Here is an 11,561-nt window from a genome sequence, read left to right as displayed (position 1 = left end):
TAGCCATTGTTTTCTGGCTTGAAGCGAGCCCACAATTGTTTCGAAGGAACAATATTTTTCTAGTTTATACATTATTGTGACTATTGTTATTTAAGAACTACACTCTTGGCCATTACAAAACTACATTTCCCAGGCGTCACATCTCGAGCGCCATAGCAACCCCTCTAGCAACTATTTGTGTGCGTACAATTTTTCTTTTTTCTTACAAATGGCCTCGTAGAAGCGGACGTTCATTTGCAAGGAAAGTTAAATAAATAAATAAAAAGTAATACTAAATTAAAATGTCTGAAAGGAGAATGTCCAGATATGAAGATGAGACTGAACTTGATTTGTGTGAAAGTGACAGACGGTTTTTGGAATCTCTTTCTGAAAACATCAAACGTGATAAAGAGCATCTCCAATGTCCAGACCAAGGACCTGATGTGCATCGATACATTATTTACAGTAATGCATTTGATGAGGTAGATTGTTATTATTATTATTAAATGTAAAATACATTGGCATTAATTAAACATGTGATCTTGTATGAAACACATTCTTGTAAATCACTGGATATTAATTGAGGTAGGCTACCCTAACTTAGCAAAGTTGCCCTATAATAATAGACTTAATAGTGCACATATTTTTACAAATGTCACTGATACAGTAGGCTATATGCCTCCAACCCCCATTTAAAAAGATTTTGTGCCAGGGACCCCCATAAGAGAAGATTTTATAGCCATTAGACTAGATTTAGTGGGAAATTCTACAACTTTGGAGTGGTGGAGAGTGAAACCTAAAATCTGAATATTAATTCTTATAGCCTATACATTCTCTCGTTGAGTTAACTAACTAACTTCATCTAGCCGGTGAAATAATGGTGAAATGTATTATTTGTTCATCATTTTTGCTGGGGTCCCTCTGGAACTCTCTCAAGGACCCCTGGGTGGGCCAGGACTCACTGAAAGAACCACAATAGAAAGGTTCCCAAACTTTTCAGTGCCGCAACCCCCCCAAATAACGAATAATCATATTTGAACTGGGGACCCCCCGCGGCCCCACCCTGACACTTGGAATGCAGGAGTTGTATAGTTTGACTCGGTTCCACAGACAACTATTGTGAAAATAGTCAATCTACAAGCTCACAACGCCTCTAGTTGCGAGGTGTTGTGACCTTGTAGATCGGCTATTTTCAAAATATTTGCCTCTTTCCTAGGTAATATTTGACAATTTGGCCAATGTTTGTTGATGAATTCCCAGTTTTTAGAACCAGGTTAACGTATCACATGAATGAATGATGCTTTGCTGTGCTCACCAGGTCATTCAGCGCACCACAGCGTACAAAGGCCTGCTGTCCGCCATAAAGAAGGAGTACGATGACACCATCAGTGCTGTGAAGAAGTGTCAGTACGAAGCCCAGGTGGCTCAACGCAAACACAACGCCATGCAGGCACAAGCACTGTCTCTGGTCAACTACCAGAGACGAGCCGCACAACTGAAGCACAGGTGAGAGAGCACGGACAACATGAATTGGTGTATGTCGTAAAGGTGGTGTAAGTGATATTTTGGTTAAAACAAAAAGGATTTGTTAAAAGTTAAAGCTCTATTTTCTGATGTCTGCCCGTCTCTCCAGTTCTTTAGTAAACTGAAAATACATTCAGGTGGTGTTTTCCAATTTAGTTTGCCCATTTCTTTGTGTCACCACTTCCACTTTCACTATATCCTGACCTATATATTTTTATTGCGACCTGAAAATGCATTTTCTGTCTACTAAAAGAGCTGGAGAGACAGAGGTACTCCTAGTATTGAACAAACTTTGAATGTTTACTATCAGAATAGCTTATAGAGCAACGAAATATCACTCACTGCACCTTCCACCCGGTGTCCCAATTTTGGACATTAAATGTTTTCAAAATAGCCAATAACATTTCTATGCGCATGTTTTGAGGGATCAATTGTTTAATGTGTCTGAAGAACACACAAACACACCCGCATGCAAGGACACACAGGCACACACACACACACACACACACACACACACACACACACACACACACACACACACACACACACACACACACACACACACACACACACACACTCCCTCTCTCACGCCCTCTCTCTCTTCCTCTCTCTATATAGGATTGCCATCATCCAGAGAGACACAGCAGAGGTCCAGGCCAAGTTGGACAGACTGCAGGAGTCCAGCGGAGACAAGACTTCCTCCTCAGAGAGGAAGAGTGTGGATGAAGCAGAGAGGCGGCTGCCCAAACAGATACCTGGTAGGCTAATAGGCCTATAAAACACTGTTAAATCATGATTAATTCATCTACTGATCAGTAATACTAAAGTCATTTAAGATTCACCATTATAGGCTCATTACTCGCACTGTTTTGAATGTATCAATTAATATCTTCTTTGTTGGGTGGAAAAAGACAAAACTGTTACTTTTCAGAATTCAAATTCAAAAGCATCAAAAGTAGCAGATCTACTTCGAGCTTGTGGATCTGCTACTTTGGATGCTTTTGTGTGACGCTGTAGCACGAGTAGGGCATTCATTTATGTTGAGTTGAAATATGGATCCGATATTATATTGTGTGTGTATGCTGGCCGACACTGTACATCTGGCCCGGTTTATGCACATGCATGCTTTAGGGCATTTATATGAATTTATTTTGAACATAGCATAGCAACATCAATGTTCGAAAAGGAGTAGGATTTTTGCTAATGCAAACTGTATTACGGTACGGGATCATTTTTACAATTTCTTTCCACCACTCCACCTCACTTCTGTTCTCCTCCCAGGCCTGTCGCTGGAGGAGTCTCTGGACCTGGAGGCGTTGGAGGGACACCTGCAGTGTCTGGAGCGCAGGAGAGACAGGCTGCAGGACAGTAAGAGGACTCAGTACGTTCCTCTGGAGGTCAAGCAGCAGCTGGACAGTCAACTGGAGGCTGCCCAGACACAGACACACCCACTGGCCGCTGAAAATGACCGCCTACGTCTACAGTAAGAAGCTTATTTTTAATTTCTAGTGAGAGTTTAGATTTCATGTTGAGAGTATGTATGGAAGTAAACATCCTGGACATACTGTACGTATATCCTCCTTAATCTTTGAAATTAACAATTTTCGTGCCAAGGACACACAAATTGTTATATATTTGTCTGCGACTCCCATCTGAAAATGTTTTGTGCCAGGGACCCCCAGAAGAGAAGATTTATTTTAAAAGATTCAAAATTATTCAACGTTTTTCAAACACCTTCAACAATTTTCAAAAATGAAAAAAGCAGATAGCTCACATATATGCTATTTTTGAATAGCCAACATATACATGGAAAAGGCCTCACAATGATTGTGATGCTGTATTAACTGGACCCCCTGGAACCCCACTTTGAGAACAATTGATCTAGAATGTGATCTTATCTTGTTATCTTCCCTTTTATAAATGGTAAAAACTAGGAGGTGTGAGTCTAATCTCTGTCTGTGTGATGGAACCCCCTGCTCTGTTGTACAGGTACAGGCGTCTGAAGGTTGTCGGTGACTCGCTGAGCCGGTGGAAGGATTCAGGAAGGCCGGTTCCTCTGGCAGAGCTCCTCACCTCCACCTTGGAGAACATCAGTCACATCTCAGGCAGGAGTTCACACATCACCATCGTTCATTTATTCTCAAACATCTCAAGGACCACCAAATGAATATGTATTTGGCCGTGGATCCCCATCTGAAAACCCTTAAAACACTTTTAGAACCAGTGTTACGGTAGCTCTCCACCGCACCGACGTTGGCAGCGGTATAGGCTAAGTGTTGGGAAAACGTCTGTTGCAGAAAGTCTGCTGTTGAATGGGCGGTGGGTGCATTGTCGCATTGGGGAGCAAGCTCGATCGGCTTTTGACCGTCGCATAGCAGCGTGCTCGTTGTTGAAAAAGGTTGTTGGTGGAGAGCTGCCTTTATAAATGATTTGAGCCTTGTCCCTTTCAATAGAATCAATGATTGCTTTCGGTCTCAGTAGAGTGCATACCGCCTTCAACACTGTACAAAAGTTATTACATTTCCACCATACAATAGATGTATGATTTAAATTTTCCTTTGCCCATAAACGCTTGTTGTGAGCTTGTAGATCTGCTATGTTCACTATTTTTTAAAGTTTAAAGTAGAGGCAAAACAATTTATTGTATCAAACCTACTTCCTGCTGAGTCTGAGCTCACTGAAAAGAGAATGAGAATTACAGTAGAAGCAGAAATGTTAGTAAAATCACCTGACTGGAAAATAATCTGATTGGCTTGTAGTCGTGGTTCTTATGCTTAGAGTTGTGAATGAAATGTTTTGACTGCTTGGTAAAAAAAAAGCCACAATGAAAGAAAGCGTGCCTTATTGAACTTTCACCTAAGCTTCATTCCCTGTGTGTTGTGTACCGGTATGTGTAAGAATACATACTCTCTCTGACAGTGCTGACTGTGTGTGTGTGTGTGTGTGTGTGTGTGCGTGCGTGCGTGCGTGCGTGCGTGCGTGCGTGCGTGCGTGCGTGCGTGCGTGCGTGTGTGTGAACAGATTCTGACTGTGACAGTACTGATCGTGTGCTGTTGGAAGATGAAGATCCAGCTAAAGTGGAGGAGTCAAAGCTGCTGGTGGATTATGTCGACAGGTACTGATCCACACTGTTTTAGGACATTCTCTAAGTAAATATATATATCCACAACTTTCCAAAGTCCCATCGTGCACTGCGCAGAAGGTGCAGGCAGCTTTCCGGCGCCGCAGCCAAGTGTGATCTACAAGCTCACAGCGGCTGCAACTGCGACGCGACGTGAGCTTGTATGTCTGCTGTTCACCGGAAGTGTACCGCAAATAATGCTACAGTAAATTCCTGTGGAAACAGGTGGATATACTGTATATTCTTTCAAGGACACACTTAAGATATGATTATTATCTCTGGGACCTCAATCTATTCTCTCTCTCTCTCTCTCTCTCTCTCTCTCTCTCTCTCTCTCTCTCTCTCTCTCTCTCTAGGTTTACAGAGTTGTTTGAGTCAGGTGACTATGAAGCAGCAGCGTTCCATGCGGTCAGGTCTCCTCATGGAGTTCTGTGCAACCAGCACACCATGGAGAAATTTAAATGTAACCCTCCACATGCACACACACACGCACACACGCGCACGCACGCACACACACACACACACACACACACACACACACACACACACACACACACACACACACACACACACACACACACACACACATGATGGGATGATGACGAAACCATCATCACCATCAACAGCCAATGAGCGACCAGCATTCTTATTGACATCGCCATCAACAAGTGTGACCTGATATCAATAACAGGGCCATATATAGATTCGACTATGTCTATGTGTGTGTGTGTGTGTGTCTGTGTGTAGGCTATCTGTGTCTATGCCATATAAATAATGCACAAAAAGTCACCAGATAAGAAGCGCTGATACCAAAATCAACAAGTTAAGCATGTGAAAAAGAAGAGTTAATGTGGTACTAACATTGTCTGTTCTAATCCTCTGCTCTCCTGCTCCCCCCAGTGGTGAAAGAGTATGATGGCAGGATGCCTCCCTTCCTCCACTTCTTCCAGGCTCTGATGGTGTCGGGTACCCAGGGCACCCAGGGAGAGAGGCCGCTCCTCGGGGAGAGTGTGTCCGTGGAGGGGGTCCGGTGTGCACTCCAGCACAACGTCATGGAGCTGGTCATCCATGGCATCACGCTGAACAAGTACGTACAACAAATTGTGAGAGTGTGTGTGTGTGTGTGTGTCAGTGATAGATAAGTCTCGGGATGGGACGATAAGCGATATTATCGTTTATTGTGATTTCTTAACATTAATTTTACCATAGAGGTCAATGGGAGGTCAATGGGGGTTGGATCAGGTTGAAACCCCAAATATGGAGTCATACGTCTTATACACATCATAAACAACAGACTGGCCACATGAAACCCAAAATCCACAAAGCGACATTGCTCACAACACAAAACGAGTAACTCGACAATCCCTGCGAGGTTTGAATCGTGAAACGCGTCTGTTCTGTGGGGAGGCGGGAAACCTTTCGCCGTTAGCCGCCATGCCGCCTGCCGACTCGTTTGGTGGTGACGGACAGGCTCGCAGCCAATCGGCTGTGAGGCTGCCTGCCAAGACAAAGCGAGCCCAAAAACCGTTGCCGACGGAGGACGACGACGAAGACGGCCTGTGCTGTTGCGAATACGTGAACATGCACGGGGAGCGGAGCCACGCGGCGGCCTCCTGCTGCGACTGCGAGGACCTGGACGAGGCCTGCGACAGATGGCTGAAGCGCCGGCCGCAGAAACCCGGCACGGAGGCGCGGCTGCTCGCCACCGTGTCGGACCGCGCTCGCATACCCTGGCTGTGGGGAGGCGCCCAGAAGGTGGACCCGTCCACAATCCCACCGCTCGTTCTGCTTCCCGTCCTGCTGCACGTGGCGGCTCTCCACGTCCTCCTCGGAGTGGCCGTTCTGGCGGCCCTGCCGGTCGCCGTGGCGTGGTATCACCACTTCACCCACCGGCAGAAGAAGGGACGCACGCGCTTCTTCCTGAGCCTGGCGCTCTTTTCCGTCAGCTACGTGTCCTACGTGTTTGTCGCGGAGGTGTTTCCACACGGGGGCGTTGTGGGGTCGGCGCGCTCGGCGGTTTTCACCGCCGGGATGATCCTCGGCCTTTTTGCGCTCGCCCACACCAGGAAGGAACCGGGCGTCGTGCGGCCGAGTCAGGGGGACATCCAAGATCGGACACTGACCTCCTGCAGCTCTTCGGCCAAGACGGAGGTCTCCGTCAACGGGGCTTGGCGGGAAGCGGCCACCTCGGTGACCAAGTGGGCGGATTTGTCGGGCGCGGGACAGGCGGAAGGCGGCGGCGGCGGCAGGAGGGACTGGTGCTCGGCGTGCGGGGGGCAACGCCCCCCTAGGGCGGGCCACTGCCGGATCTGCGGCGCGTGCGTGCGGCGCCTCGACCACCACTGCGTCTGGATCGACGGCTGCGTGGGGCAGGCCAATCACCGCAGCTACCTGCTGATGCTCCTCCTCTTCCTGATGACGTGGCTGTACGGGATCGGCCTGGCGCTGCGGAGCGTGTGTCCCCGGCAGAGCTTCCTCACCGCCCTGCTCCACTGCCCCGGCGTGTACGAGCAGCGCGCCGCGGCGCTGGGCTTCACCTGCGCCTGGTACGGCAGCATGGCGGCGGCAGGGCTGCTCCACCTGCTGGTACAGCAGGTCATCAACATCAGCCACAACGTGACGGGGCGCGAGGCGCGTGCCGCCGCCCGAGAGAAAACCGCCCGTGTCGGCTGCTGGGGACTCGTTGTGGACACGGGGGTCCACTCCCAAGGTTTACGGCAGAACTGGGTGGAGTTCATGAGAATGGGTGACGATCTGTACGCGTCCTCCGCCCCGACTGACGGCCCTTCTTCACGCAGTCCGACTCCGACTCAAGTGTAATTTGCGGTGGCTAGCGCCACCATCAGGCCGGTTTTTTCAAACACATTTTTGGACACTGTTCCTACAGATGTTTTGGTCACTATCTCCCGATTAGGGGGTCTTACTGGTTTGCGGTGGCTATATTGTGTACTGGGTGGCAGCAGGGCTCCTTTCACACTGCGTCTGACCTGCAAGGGAAGTTCACAAGTTTGTACAAATAGTGAATTTGTATAATCTGCTATTGTGACTAGTTTTATTTAATAGTTTTTATTAAAATAAAATACATGATTAAAACTCAGGCAACCAGTTAATGGCAAGTATTTCCTACAGCTTTAGGTCTAATAAAAATCCAGACTAACACTTTAAGGTCAAGATGCTACTGAATGGACAAATGAGATACGACAATTACCCCAAAAGGGTCCAACTACTATGATTACCTCCACTATCCCCCCCACATTTATTTGATAGTTTTTGAAATATTTAACTTTCATTTCATAATGGAAGTCACTGGGGCTCTGATTGCACTGGATCAACCTTTGACCAAATGTGGAGTCATACGTCATAGATGTCACAGACAGCTGACGTCATAGACGTGCCTATGACATAAATGTATCACGACGATGCTACATTATCTGTCATAGGCTGGCATTCTCGGAGGCCCTGGGGGACGTGTTGACGGAGCGTGCTCAGACGCACCCCGGGACGGCGGACATGTGTCTGACCCTGGCCCACGCCGTCTACTCAGCCTGCCGCCACCACAGGAAGGCCGCACTGAGCATGTGCAGGAGGGGCATGCTCCACGCGGCCGTGGACTACATGTACCAGTGTCCTCACTTCACCACTGGTAAACACGTAAATACGCGCACACACACACACACACACACACACACACACACACACACACACACACACACACACACACTCTATCTACATTTTAAAAAGAGGTTGCTCATAAACATTGGTATTCTCACTTCTCAGTGGAGTGTTAGACCCACAATCCCGGTATATCAAAAACAGGAATTAAAAGAATCCCCAAAGGTAGCACATTCGGATCCCACATTTGTAATCAAAGGAGGACAAGGTACTCACTCACATTTCCATTTATATTTTATTGGCACACACTATGAGCTCTCATAAGCCTTCACATCACATAGATTCAACTCATTTTATACACATGGTCAGAGTTCTCTGAAGTCAATCACCAAGGACCAATCACTAGTATGCAAGAACAAACACTGAGCAACTGTATTGTCGCTGTCGGGCAGAAACCCCCTATCTCCATATTCTATCTAACCTTTTGTGTATTTTTGAGCGGTGGTAAACCGCTCCATAGAGTGGCTGTGCGTGTGTCTGTAGCCTTTTTCCTCAGCGTTTTGCCATAGAAATGTGTGTGTACGTAGCATCATGTTTGTCTAGTGATGTCATATGTCGTATGTCTGTAGCCTTTTTCCTCAGCGTTTTGCCATAGCAAAACGTGTGTGTGTGTAGCATAGCCTGTACATCCTAGACTCAAATCCTAGTCTGACGTTATGCAAGCACGACCACCGCTCACTTCACATTGGGTGTGATTTTTTGTAAATGAATGCCATAGATAGACCTTCACACGTGACGGTGGCCATGTTGCCATTAAGTTAAACCACCCCGTTGCCGCCATGGTTTTTCAATGCAAATTGCAAACATGGCCTCCCAGTGAATACAGACTACTCGATCATACTACAGCATCAAAAGTATCAGATCCACAAGCTCGAAACATGGCACGAAGCCACAAGTTTTGAACTTATAGATCTGCTACTGTCGTATTGTGGTCCAAAACGGTTCAAGAAATTGCAAAAGTAACAGATCGACAAGCTCAAACTCTCCTTCCCTCCCTCCATCCATCCAGAGGACAGTATGTGGTGTCTGTCCATGTGTCCCAGCCTGCCTCTCCTCCAGATGTTGACAGAGAGCTTCCAGGGTCAACAGGCCATGCTGTCTGTGGGACACACCTGCTACAGTCTGCTGCTGGACCAACAGCACCACCTGCTGGCCGTACAGCTACTGGACACCCTCTGCAGCAAGGGAACAGGTCTGCACACACAGGCAGGCACACATGCAGTCAGGCACGCAGGCACACTGGCAGACACACTGGCAGACACACACACACACACACACACACACACACACACACACACACACACACACACACACACACACACACACACACACACTCTTGCTTACTTATGGTAGTCCATTGTATCCGATGATGACTTTTACTTCTTCTATTGGTGAGTTTTGGAATGACTGTAAAGTCCAATGCGAGAGTACACACACACACACGCGCGCGCACACACACACACACACACACACACACACACACACACACACACACACACACACACACACACACACACACACAAACTCACAACCGCTACCATACACATAGGTTAACATAATCTTGTATTCATTCAAATATGTTCTGGATTGCAACATAATTATAGTTTGAAGACTCTTTGAAGCTTAGAGAGGTTGTTGAATATTATTTATAGCGGCATATTAAATTAGTTAATTACTGTCTTTAATTTAATTATGTTATCATCTATATGCCCTTTTGTCTCTGTCTCATCCAATTTATTTGGATGATTTATTGACATGAGGAAACGTTCATTTTGAGACTGATCACTGATCTGACTCCATACATTGCTGAAGCAAGTGTGTAATAAAAGCAAAGACAAACATGTGTGTACAATTAAGGAGTCATACTTAAATAAAATGTGTAACCATAGTTGTGTAACAACAACAATCAAATATCGCAGGTAAAATTAACTTAAAATGCAAACAGAAGAATATTGTGCTTTTGCTGTCAAACATGCATGCACGCACGCACACACACACACACACACACACACACACACACACACACACACACACACACACACACACCCACACACACACACACACACACACACACACACACACACACACACACACACAAATCTGTGCGCTAGTATTTGTTTTCTCCATGAGCAAAAAGACATGGTTTGCTTCTTAATCTGCTTGCTGTGTGAGCCTATTGTTTCTTGAACTTTATTGAATTTACTCAACCACACATGCACGCACACACAAACTTAAACTGGAATCAGACGAATCTGCCGGTGCAAAAAAACATTTGCCCTTGGCAGATTCGGTTCTGGCCCTGCTCAATTGTGAATCCATTTCCTCACCCAAAGAGTTGGGTGAACAATCAGGGCCCAGTATTGGTTTGTGTCCAGAGCCATTTTTTTAACCCGCCCCTTGGAAAAAAAACTTCCATAAAGAAATACCAGACTGATATCCACGCAGTGATATAGTCTGGCTACACAAACTAACCTCTCTCTCTCTCTCTCTCTCTCTCTCTCTCTCTCTCTTTCTCTCTCTCCTCCTCCCCAGGTGTGTTGGAGCAGACCATAGTGTCAGACAGTAGGGGTTCGGTGGAGGTTTGGGAAGAGATCTCTGCATGCTGCGCTAAGCTGAAGCGCTCTGATCTGTCCCATCACATCCTCAGTGTCCTGCTGGGTCACAGTGGCACCAGCAGACTGTCCCCAGACCTGAAGGGACTGTCCCTCATGGACCATGTCTTCCTGTAAACAACGACAATGTTTAACCCACTTCTTAAACCTCTGGGCCACTGTTTGGGTCCCATGACATCTGACAATTCAGCAATTCAGACAAGTAATTTCGTAGCATGACGTTTGTAAACTGTGTAGCATGCAGTTTGTACACCGTGTAGCATGCATTGTCTCCATCATAGGAGCCAAACACTGCTCAAGCACCTGCCTGTTTGCTTTCATATTGGTCTCTCCACCCTGCTCTCATTCAATACAATGTCTATCTAGGTTAGATTAGGTCAGGTCTGAAAATGTTTCAGTTGAGCATGGCAGTCTCAATGTTTCTTGTTAAAACCAGAGTATAAAAGGCACGAACATAGCAAATTAAGTTGTCAGCACTAGCAATGCAACACTTTTAAAAACACACTGACACAGCAGAAGAAGGAAATATAAACATTTGTCATACTGTATGTGGAGTGTGAATTACTCTACAGGACATTATGCAAGTAACACGCTTTTTAACAGGTTTTTGAACACAATTATTAGGGCTTATCTGTCAATCATTATCATTCATA

General features: G+C 46.4%; 2 protein-coding genes across 2 annotated transcripts; both read left to right on the top strand.

The window, feature by feature from the left end:
• Nucleotides 1-1,276: 1,276 nt before the first annotated feature.
• LOC308297360 (clathrin heavy chain linker domain-containing protein 1-like) lies at nucleotides 1,277-11,025 on the top strand (the record flags this gene model as incomplete). The annotated part of the gene is made up of 10 exons (XM_080740772.1): nucleotides 1,277-1,485; nucleotides 2,122-2,261; nucleotides 2,785-2,986; nucleotides 3,493-3,608; nucleotides 4,564-4,618; nucleotides 4,981-5,087; nucleotides 5,525-5,711; nucleotides 8,065-8,267; nucleotides 9,306-9,488; nucleotides 10,829-11,025. 10 exons carry the CDS (start codon nucleotides 1,277-1,279, stop codon nucleotides 11,023-11,025), a joined length of 1,599 nt encoding a protein of 532 aa, XP_080596898.1.
• LOC308296703 (palmitoyltransferase ZDHHC23-B-like) lies at nucleotides 6,059-7,444 on the top strand (the record flags this gene model as incomplete). Its single annotated transcript, XM_080740031.1, has 1 exon — nucleotides 6,059-7,444. The coding sequence occupies one exon, from the start codon at nucleotides 6,059-6,061 to the stop codon at nucleotides 7,442-7,444; it is 1,386 nt and encodes a 461-aa protein (XP_080596157.1).
• Nucleotides 11,026-11,561: the final 536 nt, after the last annotated feature.

This window comes from Nannobrachium achirus (assembly GCF_963921795.1).
Source record: "Nannobrachium achirus genome assembly, chromosome: 13".
NCBI classification, from domain to species: domain Eukaryota; kingdom Metazoa; phylum Chordata; class Actinopteri; order Myctophiformes; family Myctophidae; genus Nannobrachium; species Nannobrachium achirus.
This window is presented reverse-complemented; position numbering and strand designations above follow the sequence as displayed.